General features: G+C 37.4%; 11 protein-coding genes across 11 annotated transcripts; 5 read left to right on the plus strand and 6 right to left on the minus strand.

The window, feature by feature from the left end:
- Positions 1–152: 152 nt before the first annotated feature.
- PRCAT00002119001 (TBC domain-containing protein) lies at positions 153–1,745 on the minus strand (the record flags this gene model as incomplete). Its single annotated transcript, XM_062951954.1, has 1 exon — positions 153–1,745. One exon carries the CDS (start codon positions 1,743–1,745, stop codon positions 153–155), a length of 1,593 nt encoding a protein of 530 aa, XP_062808905.1.
- A 327-nt stretch (positions 1,746–2,072) lies between these two features.
- On the plus strand, positions 2,073–2,744 carry PRCAT00002120001 (uncharacterized protein; the record flags this gene model as incomplete). Its single annotated transcript, XM_062951956.1, has 1 exon — positions 2,073–2,744. One exon carries the CDS (start codon positions 2,073–2,075, stop codon positions 2,742–2,744), a length of 672 nt encoding a protein of 223 aa, XP_062808906.1.
- Positions 2,745–2,917: 173 nt separating this feature from the next.
- PRCAT00002121001 (cytochrome c oxidase subunit VIb) lies at positions 2,918–3,166 on the minus strand (the record flags this gene model as incomplete). The annotated part of the gene is made up of 1 exon (XM_062951957.1): positions 2,918–3,166. The coding sequence occupies one exon, from the start codon at positions 3,164–3,166 to the stop codon at positions 2,918–2,920; it is 249 nt and encodes an 82-aa protein (XP_062808907.1).
- Positions 3,167–3,608: 442 nt separating this feature from the next.
- Positions 3,609–3,992, minus strand: PRCAT00002122001 (uncharacterized protein; the record flags this gene model as incomplete). The annotated part of the gene is made up of 1 exon (XM_062951958.1): positions 3,609–3,992. One exon carries the CDS (start codon positions 3,990–3,992, stop codon positions 3,609–3,611), a length of 384 nt encoding a protein of 127 aa, XP_062808908.1.
- A 146-nt stretch (positions 3,993–4,138) lies between these two features.
- On the minus strand, positions 4,139–6,334 carry PRCAT00002123001 (uncharacterized protein; the record flags this gene model as incomplete). Its single annotated transcript, XM_062951959.1, has 1 exon — positions 4,139–6,334. One exon carries the CDS (start codon positions 6,332–6,334, stop codon positions 4,139–4,141), a length of 2,196 nt encoding a protein of 731 aa, XP_062808909.1.
- Positions 6,335–6,676: 342 nt separating this feature from the next.
- Positions 6,677–7,891, plus strand: PRCAT00002124001 (pyridoxal-phosphate-dependent aminotransferase family protein; the record flags this gene model as incomplete). The annotated part of the gene is made up of 1 exon (XM_062951960.1): positions 6,677–7,891. The coding sequence occupies one exon, from the start codon at positions 6,677–6,679 to the stop codon at positions 7,889–7,891; it is 1,215 nt and encodes a 404-aa protein (XP_062808910.1).
- Positions 7,892–8,032: 141 nt separating this feature from the next.
- PRCAT00002125001 (uncharacterized protein) lies at positions 8,033–8,890 on the plus strand (the record flags this gene model as incomplete). Its single annotated transcript, XM_062951961.1, has 1 exon — positions 8,033–8,890. One exon carries the CDS (start codon positions 8,033–8,035, stop codon positions 8,888–8,890), a length of 858 nt encoding a protein of 285 aa, XP_062808911.1.
- A 310-nt stretch (positions 8,891–9,200) lies between these two features.
- TOP2 (DNA topoisomerase 2) lies at positions 9,201–13,562 on the plus strand (the record flags this gene model as incomplete). Its single annotated transcript, XM_062951962.1, has 1 exon — positions 9,201–13,562. One exon carries the CDS (start codon positions 9,201–9,203, stop codon positions 13,560–13,562), a length of 4,362 nt encoding a protein of 1,453 aa, XP_062808912.1.
- Positions 13,563–13,744: 182 nt separating this feature from the next.
- Positions 13,745–14,644, plus strand: PRCAT00002127001 (uncharacterized protein; the record flags this gene model as incomplete). Its single annotated transcript, XM_062951963.1, has 1 exon — positions 13,745–14,644. The coding sequence occupies one exon, from the start codon at positions 13,745–13,747 to the stop codon at positions 14,642–14,644; it is 900 nt and encodes a 299-aa protein (XP_062808913.1).
- An 88-nt stretch (positions 14,645–14,732) lies between these two features.
- On the minus strand, positions 14,733–15,173 carry PRCAT00002128001 (uncharacterized protein; the record flags this gene model as incomplete). The annotated part of the gene is made up of 1 exon (XM_062951964.1): positions 14,733–15,173. One exon carries the CDS (start codon positions 15,171–15,173, stop codon positions 14,733–14,735), a length of 441 nt encoding a protein of 146 aa, XP_062808914.1.
- Positions 15,174–15,382: 209 nt separating this feature from the next.
- GAT1 (Gat1p) lies at positions 15,383–17,209 on the minus strand (the record flags this gene model as incomplete). Its single annotated transcript, XM_062951965.1, has 1 exon — positions 15,383–17,209. One exon carries the CDS (start codon positions 17,207–17,209, stop codon positions 15,383–15,385), a length of 1,827 nt encoding a protein of 608 aa, XP_062808915.1.

The following is a 17,209-nucleotide window of genomic DNA, read 5'->3' on the forward strand; positions in this document are numbered from 1 at the left end:
TTTCTCTGGACAATACGAGTGTGGCTTTGTGTAACTTTTTGTGGAATTTAAAGTATCAGCTTTTACCCGGATAGTGGAGCCTACATGCCTGCTATAGCAGCATGTTCACGTATATCAAACATATATATGAGTATATAAGAAAGTCGAAAGACCTACTCGACTTGAATCACTTTAGAAATTTCTTCTTTAAGATTACTTGCTTCCTTTGAATTATCATCAAGAAGTTTGTAAGCTCTCTTTAATAAGAGCTTCATCGAAGCAAGCTCTGAGCTCTCTGTCGAACCTTCAGCAGTAGAATGCTTTGTTATGCATGGAAGTTTCAAGTAGTCCACAAAAGATTTACTTTCACTTATGTCACTCGTTATCGAGTATATTGAGTCGAGTTCATCACGACCAAGTTTGCTGGAAAATAATGATGAAGACGATTCATGAGAAACAGCTGAACTCGGGGCAGAAGAGGATGCATCACTGTTGGACCTCGACTTCGACAAACTGACCGAAATTCCTTTAAATCTGTCGGTCAAAGATTGGTGGTGGTGTTGCTGCTGCTGCTTTTCTGGTGATTTTGCCGGTTGATCAAAAACGAACAAATTGTTATCCCAGGAGAGTAGTAAATTACCAAAAAACAAGTCAATATCATTCATAGTATTGCCCCACTTGCTCTCGTTCAATAAGTGTTGATAGACAACTTCTTCATCATCTTTTTCAAGACTCATTATTATAGGCTTATTAGTTAAAAGTAAACCTAATGATATTTTGAACAAGCCAACCTTCCAACCTTGAAGGATACAAAAATCCATAACTCTGTTCACTATGGAAATATCAGAGGTATGGCTCGAAGCAAAAGACATCCACCATTGGTATAAAAAGACATGTGGTTCTGTGAATGCAAATAAATGCTCATATAGATTGTTATCCACGGTTTTGAGGATGTGTGAAAACTCACCATACCATTTCTCCAAAGTGAATGACATAGTAGAAGCAGTAAAAATATTGTGTAACTCTGATTCTTGTTCCATAATAGTAACCAAAACATGGAACGTCAAATCCCCTTCACCTTTAAAATGATAATATAAAACACCAACCAAAAACAATAAACCTTGACAATACCCTAATTCCACATCATAATTCGCATAAACGTTCAATATCGTAGCCAAATCTTCAATAGTTTTCTCTTCTTTGAAAAAATCGATTGATGGAAAGGTTCTTCCTAAATCTTTACTTATTTGATTCGATACTTCAGGCGAATATGAATGTTGAAAGTTTTTAAATATCAATCTAGATGATGCTGGAGTGTCATCATCGCTCAATAGAAAAAGTTTCTTCCAAATGAGTGATCTTAGTTGGTTAGGAATACCCTGTTGTAAGAACAACAACTGTGTGTAGCAAGGTAATGTGTTAATTGTCGATGTAGGACTGTTAATAAACAAGAGATAATATGTCTTTTCAAGTGTTGTCAAAGTTCCACTTTCTGAAGACACCTTGCAACATGATTTGTAGCTATTCGGATCCTTTAATGAATGACCGCATTTCGAACAAGTAGCAAAATCATCTTTCGTTATATCATAGCTATCAAAGGTGTCTAGAAGATCCTTTTCTTCAAAAGATGCCCTCTTTTCCTGATCGCTTTTGCTCCTGTTAAGTTCTATCTTGAGCTCCAAGTTTCTAAGTAATGATAAATTGTCCCATTTACTGCTTGACCTCAAAGACTCCTCAAATTCCAAGACAGACTCGTAATCAATCATACCAAAAAAGAATGTATAAGTTAAAAATAATTGGTAAAAGGAAAGACTAAAGTAAGTTATATGATCTGGTAGGATTAATGAATGAATAGATCTAAGGAATGGTACTATTAAGGATAAAAAATTTAGATGGTCGATTTTCCTAAACAAGTCCTTTATACTAATCCAGTAACTTTCTTCAGTCGCGTATTCTCAGATGTAACAGGTATGAAAACAACACTATGTAAGGAGCGCTAGCGACACCCGTAGAGGACTACATAGTGAGGCTGGGTGAAACAAGTTGTTATAGTTGGAAATTTAGGCTCTTTGTCGTCAAATTTCAAAGGTGCAATGGTATACTTTTTCACGGTCATCCAAAACGATGAGCTGGGCCCAAAAGAAAGGACAGTATACATGGGAAAGGATAAATTTGAAAATGATCCATTAATCAAACATTCACATTCCAAAGATCTTTGGTTTCACGTAGATAACTTCTCGTCTGCGCATTTGTACTTGCGTTTGGAAGACGAAGAAAGACTTGCAAAGTTCGATGACTTAAAACTAGATGAAACTTTGCTAAGTCAAGTCGCCCAACTAACCAAGGCTAATTCAATAAAAGGAAATAAGGTTAACAACGTAAAGATAATATATACTCCGGTAGAAAACTTGCACACTGATGGCTCAATGGATATTGGAACAGTGACATTCAAAAGTAGAAAGAAAGTGAAAAAATTACATGTCGACAAGAAAGACAGCACTGTTGTCAACAAGATTACTAAGACGAAGAAGGATGTACCAACTGAAGTATTTTTGAAAGAGACAGAGGAAATGAATAGAAGTTACGAGGCGGAAAAGAAGCTAAGAGAACATTCTTATCTTCAGGACCAAAAGGAGATACAAAAATCTAATAAAGATGAGAAAAAACGGGCAGAAAACCCATATGAGGATATATTCTCTGAAGAGAACATGAGAGCAAGCGGTAGTCAGTTCAGAAACGAGAATTTGGAAGATGATTTTTGGTAAATAGATTATCATTTTTCCTTCAAGTGATCTTGGTTTCTTGATCGAACTCCGCAACTCTCAAGCATTTACAAAAGCCCTTAATGTAAATAGAATGTATTATCTACTTAATATGACATAAGTTATGTGATTGACTCTCATTGATAATTTTCAATTTGTTAACCGCTTTATCATCCTTAATCCATCTTGACTGGAAATTTACCAGAGGACCTTTGGTCATCCCACTTTTCAACCCAGTCTGAAGGGCATAACGAGGTGAAGGTCTTCCAGAAGATCTTGCATGGTTCGAAATCTTCACCTTTTACAGTTACACACTTATGATAATCAATGTATGCTTGCGCACAATGTTTGGTTTGATTTTGATATGGAAATCTGGCATCAAATTGAGGCGTTTCAAATTTAAAGGTTTCCGGATCTAAAGCCATGACGTCTAGTTATTTTATTATTCAATTGTATACTTAATTAATGCTGATAACTATATTTGAGCTGAACATCGAGCAAAAGGTTTTTGTACTAATTCTATTGGATAGGTCTCATGCACGTGACTTTGATATAAACATAGGCTAAATGAAATTATAGATTTAAGTATGTATAGAGAGTCGTAATGAAGTACATGGGGCTCCTCATTTAAAAGGATACAATCCTATCAATGAAAGAGTTGGTGCAGCTACGCAAAAATGCAGAAAAGCTTCAAGAAAGTTGAATAAAATAGACATATTCGGTTGATAATTTTCATCAACTGAGCTTCAACAACATACGAGGGAGTATGGGGCCCCGGCAGGAAAACTTCCTTGATAATCCTTATAGAAACGATGTATTCTTCGGGTGTTGATTAGGTATCATGCTTATGTAGACTGTACTATGCAACTATTGTTTCGTCCATTGGCAGTTGACTTCATCAACTGCTAATAGAGAAAGAAGAATTGGCAAATTAATTGTTTTAGAACTCTCTATATCACTGTGCTTTACTATCGAGATTTTCGAAAGTTTATTATACTGCTTCAAAGTCTTTCTCTGTTTAATTATTTCGGTAATTGAGATGGCTTTTTGAACCGCACTGGATTTGCCCACTAGCAAAACATATCCTTCGGTCTCAACTTGCGATAACCCCAGTTCAATTCGCTTTTTCATTGAATCATTTTTATTAATAATTAATGGTTGTACTTTGAATGGTAACTCTTTCAATATCTTCTCGATTTGTTCCGAAAATATTTGCTTTTCTAGATTTAAATCTTTCTTTTCATCTGACATCAGCTGTGAAATAACTATGTTATTAACCAACTATATTAAGCCTAGTTTCTATTCTGTTCTATTCTATATTGCAAATTATTATTTAATTAAATATATAATTTCATAGAGATATTAGGTCGCGTACCAAATAAAAAATTGATTTAAGTTCAGGTAGAGCGATGTGACCAATTCGTTGCGTTTCTCCGGTTTCTTGCATTCCTGAACTCTTCGTAATAACCCGTCAGTGAAGAAGCATGCAGTTGGCTCTGTGAAGCTTGTGATGATTGCTGTGGTTGAGACTGCTGAGATTCTGTATGAGATTGAGGAACATATGAATCATATTTAGTGCTTCCTCTACTTGGAGTCAAGCTACTCCTAGCACTACTCCTGCCACTATTATTAGCACTGCTTAAGACAACTGACGAAGTGTCAACATCGCCATAACGACTTGACGAGCCATGTTCTACTAGCCCGCTGAATTGAACTAATTCTAAAAGATTAGCATGAGAATCACGAAGCTTCTGAGAAGATGTGTGTTTGTTTGTAGGCGTTGGAACATGATAAAAGAATTTCTTCTTCTTGGAGTTCGTTCCTGGACAATTGGCCTGTGATAGTGAATTAGACTGAGAGATGCTATTGTCACCATTACTTGCAATCGTACTGGATGACGTATTAGTCGCATTTCTATGCATTGAATACGGTGATCCAGTGCCATGGGAATTCAATAGATTTGAATTAGAAAGCCGGCTGACCTCTGATTGAAAATTAGATGAAGGCTGAAGATAAAAGTGATTCTTGTAGTGTAGCTGCTGAGGTGAAGCAGTATTTTGAAGCACATATTCTTGAGATTGGTTGGAGTTGTAAGGTGCCCGTGAAGGTGTAACCGGCTGCAAATTTTGATTATCAGCGTCATAAAATATGTCTTCTCCATAAGTTAACTTTTCTCTTCCTGTAATTAATTCTCGTAATTGGGAGTCAAGACTGTCGTGCTCAGTGTCACTGTCGTTGTCCACATTACCTATGTTGTTTTTCGAGGTACCTCTCATTGATGAAGTCCCTTGAATAATACTCATCAATATCAAAGGTTTACACCCCAGAGGAAACTGAACTAGTGTTCCTATTCCTAATGGGCTATTGAGAGAATGTATTTTCTTTACCGATGCATTATCCTTAAGAGCCAAAGAGTTACTCGTTTGATTTTGAGCAGTCCTAGTGGAATGCTGAGTTACATGAGGAGTTCCCACTATTTTACTTCTCTCTCTAAATATTGTCAGCATAGCAACGTAATTTAAAATTGACTTTAAATTTGGAACCTGAACATTGGTTTCCTTTGCTCTTTCCAAGAGCTCCGAAATGATTCCCACTGTTTTCTGTCTTTGTTTTTTGCTGAAGTCATAAAGAGCCTCTGTTTCTTCAATAGAGTTCGGTAGTTTATTCATATCTCTCAATGTTGACATACGTTCCAACCTTTTGTTTTGCTGAACGATAATCAAAAACTTAAACAATGCCCTTGATTCAAAGGAGTTCTCACGAGGTAAAACTTTTCTTTGCAACTTTCCACATAAATTTAAGATTTCATGAAAAGCTCCTTCCAGGGTTGTAAATGAACCCACTCTGGCAAACAATAGCAAGACATCAGGCTCCTCAAATATCAATGACATTGAATCGATGCAGGCTACCGCCATAACCTTCATCCAAAGGGCTTTACTTAAAGTATTCAGAGAGCTTGAAGGAATTATTTTGAGAGAATTCGGCTGACCTACTGCTTTATCATAAGTGATCTTGAGGAATAATAACCTCTTTCCTCTTTCACCACTAAGATCAAGACAATCTTTGGAGTTAGATGACTGCTTTATAGTGTTATGTCCTAAAATTAACTCTCGACAATCGTTCACTAGTTGATATGATTTCGAACTGGCATCCAATACCCTACTCTCAACGTCGGAATACATCGCAAGAATAACATTACATGTGAACAATTTCTCAACTTTGAAGGTTTCCCAAGGATCGTCACTTGAGTCAACAATCACGATTGTTTCATCACCAATTATCTTCTGTGCTGATTTAAGCTTTTGTATCGATTCGTCACAAATGCCTGGTGCAAGTAGCAAATAATCCAATTTCTCTTTAGTTCTAGTGGCTAACCACAGTGCCAACTCCGTGGTGCCGGTTAATAATTCGGTCGCTGAAAATTCAGCCAATCCAGATTTTGAGTATATGAAGTAACCTTTATTAGCTTGTTTTGCATTTCTATTTGAGTACTCCCACTTTATGACTGGCCAGTTTGAATTAGACAATGCCCATGAAAGTTGCAACAAAGCAGGAGTCTCCCCCAATACTAGCACAGATGGCATTACACTCATTTCTTTATCTTGTTAGTGCTCTAACTATAAGACTTAACTTTAAAGTCCCTTTTGTCCTATCGGGAACCTTATAATTTAGCCGGAGACTTAGAGTTTAACATTGATGTCCTTTGAATGCAAAATCCACAAACAAAATTAGGATCTGCTGCAGAAAATATAATGCTTATATCATATATTATGTAATCTTTCACGGGTAATTCCCCATGCTTTTCCAGAGCTCTCCGGACCAACAGCAATTGCAGGTAGTTTCTCATTACAGAGAAATTCTTGAACGCAGATACAAGTCTTGTCAATAACTATTGGTATATCATATTCAAGAATACAGACTTTATTTTTAAATTTATGCTTAGAAGAGTTCCAGGAATACTCACTAGATTCAGACCAATAAGTACAATTAGAAATATGTCAGCTGTTCCATACAAACAACCAGAACATAAATTGACGATGATTCCAGGGCCAATTGAGTTCAGCGATGCTGTCCTCTATGCTATGGCAACGCCATCGCAGGCCCATACTTCTCCAGAATTCGTTAAAACGTTCCAATCGGCGTTGAAAAATTTGAGAAAGTTATTTAAGTCTACAGATTCTAATGCCCAACCATATGTCCTTTCAGGCTCTGGTACATTAGGATGGGATGTCGTAGGAGCTAACTTGATCAATCCAGGTGACAAAGTGTTGGTATTATCTACTGGTTTCTTCTCGGATTCTTTTGCTGAGTGTTTGAAAGTTTACGGTGCTTCGGTCGATGTTATCACCGCCGATATTGGTGGTGTGGTTCCATTAGATGAAATTGCCTCGAAATTGAAATCTGACAAATACACTGCAATTACTATCACTCATGTCGATACCTCGACAGCTGTTGTTAGTGACGTCTCTGCTATTTCAAATCTCGTTAAAAAAGAGTCACCAGAAACCTTGATTGTTGTTGATGGCGTCTGCTCTATCGGAGTCGAAGACTTAGAATTCGATAAATGGGGCATTGACTTTGCTCTTACTGCTTCTCAGAAGGCAATTGGTGTTCCAGCCGGTTTGTCGATCTTTTATGCTTCGGAGAGGGCAGTCTCAAAAGCTCTCAACAGGGAAAAAGATTCTTCATTCTTTGCTTCGCTCAAGAAATGGACTCCAATCATGAGGGCTTACGAAAGTGGTTCCGGTGCTTACTTTGCTACTCCTGCGGTGCAAACCGTTACAGCATTGAAAGTTTCATTAGATGAGATCTTTGTTGAATCTTTGGACGAGAGGTTTGCTAAACATGAGCAGGCTTCTACTAAATTCAAGCAAGAATTAAAGAAATTGGGTCTTAAAATTTTACCTGTAAGTGATAAAGTTGGCGCCCATGGATTGACAGCTGTCTTTTTCCCTGATGGCGTTAATGGCGGTGATTTTCTTACCAAGTTATCTGCTAAAGGCTTCACTGTTGCTGGAGGAATCCACAAGGCTTTGCCAGGTAAATACTTCCGTGTTGGTCATATGGGGGTTTCTGTTTATGAGGGACATGTTGATAAAGTTTTCAAGGCCATCGAGGAAACATTAGCTGAACTTGGTTATAAAAAGTAAATTTCAAGTAGCTTCGTAGTATTCTTATTTAGTGCGAAATATCGTGTTTCTACGAGCCTAATCATTTAATTTAAACTAAAAATTATTTCTTTAAGAGTATTTAGGAAGCATCGAGATTCAAAGCAGTGATATTCAAAAATCATGGCTGTGGTGTTTCCTGAGATTGATCCATATGAAATCTTAGAGGTTTCAAAGGAATCGACACCTATCGATATTAAGAAATCTTTTAAAAGGTTATGTCTAAAGCATCATCCAGATAAGATCCAACAGCAAAAAGCACAAGCTAACAATGATAGTGATTACTTTGCTAAAGTTCAGTTTTCATATTCCATCTTGAGCGATCCCATCAAACGGCAACGGTTTGATTCAACAGGATCGTTAAATGATGTGGATGTCGATGACGAATTTAACTGGAAAGAGTATTTCGAATCGATTAACAATCACATAACTATTGAGATGATTGATGAAGATAGGGTGAAGTACCAGAATTCAGAGGAAGAGAGAAGCGATATACTTTCAAACTTTGTATATTACGAGGGCGACTTTTTAAAGCTTTTTGAAGTTATTCCTCATCTAGAGTTTGACGAACAGCAAGAAGATAGGGTATTCAAGTGCATCGAGATTGAGCTTGGTAAAAAGCAATTTGCAGATTCGTTGGATCCACAGACATTGAAAGCATGGGACAGATATAGACGACTTAGAAAGACAAAAGTCAAACAAATGTTGAAAAAGTTGGCTAAAGAAGCAAAGGAGGCTGACAAATTGGCCAGCTCTCTCAAGCTTAAGGGGAAACGGAATATCAGTAGCGAGTCTGACTTGAAACTGATCATACAATCAAGGCAGTCTAATAATTTGGACTCATTAATCAATTCATTGGAGGCAAAATACGTGGACAAAAAAGGCAAGAAAAGAGCCAACAGAGACCTAAGTGATGACGAGTTTGAGCGCATACAAAAGGATTTAATGAATCAATCAAAGCGTAAAAGATCAAAGAGCTGAATCAATACTACTTCTCTGTTTATTCGGATCCTCAGGTTTATACTTATATCTTTTTTTTTTCGGCCCCTTCAAGTTTTATTTAGGCATTATTTCTAAAAGAAATAGAAAACGAATAACATCATTACCATTAGCAACAAAATAACTTGTGGCAAAATCCTCTAAAGTAAGAAAAAAGTAAAAATCACTCATTATAATCTATAACATTTTTGAAACATTAAGTTTGTTTATATAACGCGCTTTCTTCATTATGAATTTATATTTTTTTCTTTAATTATCAACTTGTTGACAACAAGTATATTACAACAGAGATATGAGTGACTTTGAAGTATCGTCAGAAACATCAGAACCTGATTATGTATCGGATGATTCTGGTGAGTTTGTTCCAACTCAGGCTACAAAGAAAAAGAAGGCATCAAAACCTCTTGCAGATACAACGAATAATGCTCCTACTTCAACAATATCTGGCACCAAGGGCAGCTCAGCTTCAGAACAGTATCAAAAATTATCTCAATTAGAACATATCTTGAAGCGACCAGACACATATATAGGCTCTGTCGAGAAAACTGGGATAGATATGTGGTGTTTTGATGCTGTTTCCGAACAAATGAAATTTCAGGAAGTTAATATTGTGCCTGGATTATACAAGATTTTTGATGAAATTCTTGTTAATGCAGCAGATAACAAGATTAGGGATCCTTCGATGAAGAATATTAAAGTAAAGATAGACCCTGAAAATAATTTAATTCAAGTGATGAACGACGGTAAAGGTATACCAGTTGAAGTGCATACCAAAGAGAATATGTATATTCCAGAATTGATCTTCGGTAATTTGCTTACATCTTCAAACTATGATGATGACCAGAAGAAAGTTACAGGAGGTCGAAATGGTTATGGTGCCAAGTTGTGTAATATCTTTTCTACAGAGTTTATCGTAGAGACAGCCGATTTAAGTACTGGATTATGCTATAAGCAAGTCTGGACCGAAAACATGAGCAAAGTTTCAAAGCCTAAGATCACAAAGTTGAAAACTAAGAAGGAATATACTAAGATCACTTTCAAGCCTGATTTAACAAAGTTTCATATGGATTCCTTAGATGATGAAATTCTATCTGTCATGAGAAGAAGAATCTACGATTTGTGTGGTACAGTTAAAGATTGCAATATTTATCTCAATGAGAAAAGATTACCGATTAAGAATTTCAAGGCATACGTAGAGATGTATGTTAAGGCAATCGCTGAAAGAAAGCCCGATATAATTCAAGAAAGTTCCGAACCGAAAAACTATCAAACAATAGTCCACGAGGTCGTTAACGATAGATGGGAGCTTGCCTTCGCGGTAAGCGATGGAAATTTTAATCAAGTGAGTTTTGTTAATTCTATCGCCACAACTTCTGGAGGTACCCATGTCAAGTATATCTCGGATCAAATCATTAGCAAGTTGATTGAAACTTTGGAAAAGAAAGAAAAGGGAAAGAAGAAATTGATGATCAAGCCACAGGAGGTGAGAAATAAGATGTTTCTTTTTGTTAATTGTCTAATTGAGAATCCTGCCTTCACATCTCAAACAAAAGAGCAACTTACGACTAGGGTTGCCCAGTTTGGTGGCAAGCCGAGTGAAAAGGTTACTATAAGTGATCAATTCATAAATAAGATTTTAAAGACAAGCATTGTTGATGAAATTAGAACAATTGCTCGCTTGAATGAGGATAGAGCTTTACAGAAAGTTGATGGATCAAAGAAGCAAAGAATTAAAGGACAAGTTAAGTTAGTTGATGCAAATAAAGCAGGAACTAGGATAGGACATCAATGCACCCTTATTTTAACTGAAGGTGATTCTGCTTTGTCATTGGCTGTAGCAGGATTGGCGGTTGTTGGAAGAGATCTCTACGGGTGTTTCCCATTGAAAGGTAAATTATTAAACGTCAGAGAAGCTTCCATAGATCAAATTTCAAAAAATACTGAAATCAATGCATTAAAGAAGATCATCGGATTGCAGCATAAGAAGCAATATGATGCTGAAAGCATAAAGACTCTAAGATATGGTCATATAATGATTATGACTGATCAAGATCAAGATGGTTCTCATATTAAGGGTCTTATTATCAATTTTTTAGAGACCAGTTTTCCAGGATTACTTGAGACTCCAGGATTCTTATTGGAGTTTATCACACCTATTGTTAAAGTAACGATAAAGAATAGGGGAAGTAAGCAAGTGATTCCTTTTTATAATATGCCTGAGTTTGAAGCGTGGAGAGAAGATGAAGGTGCAAGATGTAGATGGACGCATAAATATTACAAGGGTTTAGGTACCTCTTCTCCAATGGAGGCTAGAGAGTATTTTGCAGCATTAGATAGGCATTTGAAAACTTTTCACGCGATCCAAGGAGACGACAGGCAATTCATCGACTTGGCGTTCTCAAAGAAAAAGGCTGACGACAGAAAAGAATGGTTGCAGAGCTTTCAACCTGGAACTCACCTAGATCCTAATTTGTCCGAGATTCCAATTAGTGATTTCATTAATAAGGAATTAATCTTATTTTCAATGGCTGATAATGTTAGATCAATTCCTTCTGTTCTCGATGGTTTTAAACCTGGACAAAGAAAAGTTCTTTTTGGGTGCTTCAAAAGAAACCTAAAGTCAGAAATAAAAGTATCCCAGTTGGTGGGTTATATTTCTGAACACACTGGATACCACCATGGAGAAGCGTCTTTAATTCAGACAGTGATTGGCTTAGCTCAAGATTTCATTGGATCCAATAACATAAATGTGCTAAAGCCCATTGGTGCATTTGGTACAAGGGCTGCAGGTGGTAAAGACTTTTCTGCTGCAAGGTACATCTTTACTGACATCAACGATATCACGAGAAAGATTTTTAATCATTTAGACGAGCCTTTGTACACCTATCTTCAAGAAGATGAACAGACTGTTGAACCTGAGTGGTATTTACCTGTTCTTCCTATGGTTTTGGTAAATGGTGCAGAGGGAATTGGTACTGGGTGGTCTACTAATATTCCATCTTATAATCCCGAAGAAATTGTGAATAATTTGAAGAGATTGATGAATGGTGAAGAGTTAATGGATATGATGCCGTGGTATAAGGGATGGGAAGGTGATATTGAACAGTCGAGTAAAGACAAGTTCAAAGTGTCCGGAAAAATTCAGCAATTAGACGACAATACTTTAGAAATCACCGAAATTCCAATAAAGACTTGGATCAATAATATGAAGGAATACCTATTGACTGCATTAGGTACTGATAAAACACCAGCCTGGATAAAGGATATGGAAGAGCAGCATGGCATCAATATAAGTTTTATTATTAAACTATCGAAAGAAGAAATGGAGAAATCGTATAAGATTGGGTTACTTGAGCGCTTCAAGTTGATTTCCTCAATAAGTTTGAGCAACATGGTTGCTTTTGACCCTCATGGTAAGATCAAGAGGTATGACTCGCCCTTGGAAATAATTAAAGATTTTTATTACGTTAGATTAGAATACTATCAAAAGCGAAAGGATTACATGACTCAGGATTTACAGAATCAGTTGACCAAGTTATCTGAGCAAGCTAGATTTATCAAATTAATCATAGACAAACAGCTCTCTGTTTCTAATAAGAAGAGAGCTCAGCTTGTTAAGGACCTCGAGAAGTTCAATTTTACGAAATTCAACAAACAAGGTCAACCGGTTGAAGGTAACCCTGATCTGTCTTTGTTTGTTGATCCCGAAGAAATCTTAGAAGAGGCTGAGGAAGAAGAAGATGTTACTAGAGCTGCTGTTGCCGTTTCCAACACTTCTGACCACATACCAGAGACTTCTTATTCTCAGTACGACTATCTTTTAGGGATGTCAATATGGTCATTAACGAGGGAGAGATACGAGAAATTGCTCAAACAACGAGACGATAAACAAGAAGAACTTACTGACTTGTTAAAATTGACAGCAAAGGATCTATGGAATGCTGATTTGGATGAATTTGTTAAACAGTGGCACAAATTCCTACAAGTCGATTACGAGCAGAGAGCGACCATGATTCCAAACGTTGGTACTAAAAGTAAAGCTAAAAGGAGAAAAGTTAAACAGGAACCTGGTGATGCTCAGCCATCTAAGAAGAGAGCTACAAAGGTGAAACCCACTTCTAATGAAAAACTGCTTTCTTCTTCTTCTACAGAATCCGTGACTTCTTCTGCTTCCTCAAAGCCTTCTAAAGCAAAGGTCTCCGCTGTTAAGAAGGAGCAGCAGCCTGATGTGCTCTCTTTCTTCTCGCGCGCAGATGATAACAGCAAGACGCCTTCGGATCTCGACCAGGACTCCAACGACCATACCACTTCTCATTTTAATGACAGCGACGACGACTTGCTTCTTGGCTCATCATCTTTTGCAAGTGCTGATCCACCTAAGAGCAGTAAGCGCACGTCTTCATCGGCGTCTTCTTTGACTTCAAAGAAAAAAACCCCCACCAAAACATCTTCTCCCTCTAGTTCTTCTACAAAGAGTGCTCTTACTGATGAGATAAATGATCTCAAATCTGAACTCAAGATTGATACTTCAAAGCCAAGGCGGAAATCCAATAGCGTGTATGATACATACCCCAGTGATTCCGACGTTTTTAGCGATGATATTGTTGATGACGCCAATGACGACGATGATGATGATGCGTATGTTGATGACTAGACCTAGAATTCTTTTCCAAAATAGCTCGCAATCGTCCTGCAAGTGCCCCAATCCGTCTAAATTCAGGTATACGCCTTTCATTTTAACATGCAGGATATTTTTTGATAGGAAATAGTACTAGAAGGAAAATGATTTAATGTGTATATTTGGTCGAATCTTAAGATGAACATATAAACTACACTATGATTTACTTCGAAGCTAATGTAACTACAACGATCCCTAAAATTTCAGAGATGTATAATGATTCAGAACGTGACAAATCTAAGCAAAATCAAGATAAAGGGATGCAACAAACTATACAAGAGTCTGCGGGGGAGCCACAAAGTTACCAAGAGAACGGTGCTGAGCAGCAGCAGCAGCAATATGGAAATGAGTATGGTCAGTATCAAGCGCTGACTTTGCGCCATTTCCAACAACGTTACCAAGGACAGCAAGCTCCTCCACTTCAGGAATCAAATCAACGATACCCCCCAGACGAACAACAATACCCCCCACAGCCACAACAACATCCTCAATATCGTGAACAATACCAACAGCACCCCATTTTATTTCCTCAAGAGCACCATCAGGCTTTAGATGAACCTTTTGTTCCTCAACAGCACCATCAGCAACACCATCATTCGGGGTTCAATTACCCCAGACAACTGCAACCTATTGCTCAACCCCAGGGACACCACCAAAGCTTTTTTCAGGGTCAACATCTGGATCAGGAACGACTTCCAGCTGTGCAACAGCCTCAAGAAAGAACCATGGAACAAATCCCAGAGTCACGACCCTTGAGAAAGTTTTCACCACAAGATATCGAGATTTTAAAGCAGTTGTTGGTCACGGGCGAAAAACATAAATGGAAACAAATAACAAAGGAGATAAATAGAGCATCAAACAAGAGAAATGACAGGGATGGTCACATTCAAACTCTTAAGAATGTCTCTCCAATGTTTGTAACTAAGCAATATCAAAATATGCTAGGGCTTCCCAACGCATCTTATTTCGGATCTGTTGGTAGTTCTTTGCCATATATTGTTAGTCAAAACGGTTGGAATGATCTCAACGAAGATCAGAATTCCGATTCGTCTGATTGAATAGGGCGTAAGCGTTATGTTGTAGTATTTATGGGAATATAAGAAATAAGAGTTAGTAAAGATCCTTAGAATGGTATCCGTAGAATGCTCACAGTTGACTTTTGCAAGGCTCACACTCTGTCGGTTTCTTTAACTCGATTGATGACTGGCCATTTTGCAAGAGCGTGACACCATCATTTCTCTCAATATGCCCCAAATTTGTTTCTAAATTCAACTCTCTTTTTAAGAGAAGCTTGAGAAATTGAGAGTCTGGAAATCCATCGTAGTAATATAGCTCATCCTGTGGATCTGTACTCTTTTTAAACCGTCGCTTATAAATTATCTTAGGCCGTTCGTTATCTTTCATGATAACTAAAATTTGGAAGGTACCAGGAACATTAGCTATGGGCTGAAGGGAAACATCCATTACTTGATCACTAAAAGTCTGAAATATTTCCTGTAAATACCAGACTGCTCTATTCTGCCATTTACATTTAGAGCAATATTGTATTACAATTCTTGGATACCTTGCTACTGACACTTTATCCATCTTGAACAGTTACTAGGGACGAATAGTGACTAGCTTCGTAGTGATTGTATGCAAATGCACCTATTAAATTGAGATTAAGTGTGATCGAACCGAACCAGTTGATAAAAGTGTCACAAATATAAAGACATGAAAGATGCCTTCTTAAGCTATTATAAATATAATATACAAGTCAAGATACAAATAGAACTAAAGTAAGAGAAGTGAAAAATCTATAGGGTCATACTCAACCAATCCCAGTTGTTGTTACTATTGTTGTTTTCGTCAGAAGATTGATGTTGACTTTCAGGAACGGGATGTTGAGTATTTAAATGATTGATTATTTCATGTTCATGATCTAGCTCATGAATAGGATGTAAGTTAAAGTCATCTGACAGTATCTGACTAGCACCGGTAGGATGATTATTGCTCTGTCTATCATGCTGGTTCGAATAATCTTTGGGGGTGAAATGCATTGCTGTATTAGGGGAAATATTATCATTTGAGAAAGTCGTATCTGGAACATTGAAAAAATTAGGAGTAGTGGGTCTCCTAGTAGGTGATGGTGAAGCCCTTGACTTCTTTTTTGCAGAATTTAACAAGGACGGATTCATTTTCATATCATTCATATCTTTGTTAAAGCTAGTCGGATTTAAATCGTCTCCATCCTTAGATGATGATCCGCCATTGCCTGAAATTGATTTTTTAGTTGTGTTCGATCCTCTTTGGCGCTTTTTAATAACATCTGTTTTTAAACTTAGAGGCCTCACAACACCATGCAACTTTAAAAATAACCCACATGCATTACACAAGGGTTGTCCCTGGGGATTTCTTCTCCAAAGTGGTGTCGTCTTCGTGTGACAATTCGTACATGAAACTGAAGATGTGTTTGCGTTCATATCTGATTTAGATGGATCGGGAGACATTGACTTCTTCTTTGACTTGATAGATTTTGTCCTTTTATTTATAGGTCTCAAAGGTTTGTTATCATCCAGATCGAGCCATTGCATATTCGAAGCTGCCGGTAAGGAATTTGGTAAATTGTTTGAAAACTTTTTATCAAGAGATCCATTGCTGAATGTGTTCGAGTTATACATTATGGATTGTTGGAACGATTTATTGTTGAAATTATCAAAGTAAGAATCTGTGTTTGAGCTTTGATAAACATTCGGAGACTGAGCAGCAGTTTGTAGACCTTGAGTAAAATTATCGAAATTATCAACAGAAGTATAGGAGCTTGTATGATGGAATGCTGGAGTATGAGTCAAAGATCTATCTAATTGATCGGGAATATTAACAAATGAATTTTCTTTCATAAGGGAGCTTGAAGGTACAGACTGAGGTCCAATTGTAGTTTCACTTGTAGCATTATTTTGCAGACTCCAGTCTTCAAAATTGTCTCGACTAGGGATATCATAAGAACTACTAGGGCCATCGAATGCAAGAGGATCCAAATAGAACTCAAACCCCGAATCATGATGTTCTCCTTGTCTTTGCGATTGCTTCAAAGAGAGAGATAAATTCGATTGAAGTGAAGGCTGTGGACTTTGAGGGCCAGCTGCTGGTGAAAATGGTGCCGGTCGTTTCTTTGTATTTGTTCCAGCAGAGGAATTATTTGATTCGTTTGCATTGTCGACTTGACCCATCTTGCGTATGTGAGCCACGTAGTCGAATTCGTCAGCAACGGGATTCAAATTCGGTGAGTTAGAAGTCGAGTTTCTCAACATGTTCATATTGCTCTCTGCAATGTTATCATCGCCATGTAATGATGCAGACGAAGATTTGTTATATAAGATCAGATTGCTGTATTTATTGTTACCATTGTCATTAGTGGCATCTGGTTGTGTATTTTCCTCATCGGTTTCCTTCTGCCGTAAGTACATCATACGCCACGTCAAATTCTCTATCCGGTTTTTGAATGGAAGTGAATCCTTCGCTCTGTTATACATACGCCAGATACCATCGACGTCAGTTTCATCTTCCATCATCAAGTTTGCTAAATTTTGTGACCCAAACTCCTTTTCTATGGCTCTCCCTCTTTCAGGATAGTTGGGATCCAT

This window comes from Priceomyces carsonii (assembly GCF_900007245.1).
Source record: "Priceomyces carsonii strain CBS4050 genome assembly, scaffold: Debaryomyces_carsonii_scaffold_2, whole genome shotgun sequence".
NCBI classification, from domain to species: Eukaryota; Fungi; Ascomycota; class Pichiomycetes; order Serinales; family Debaryomycetaceae; genus Priceomyces; species Priceomyces carsonii.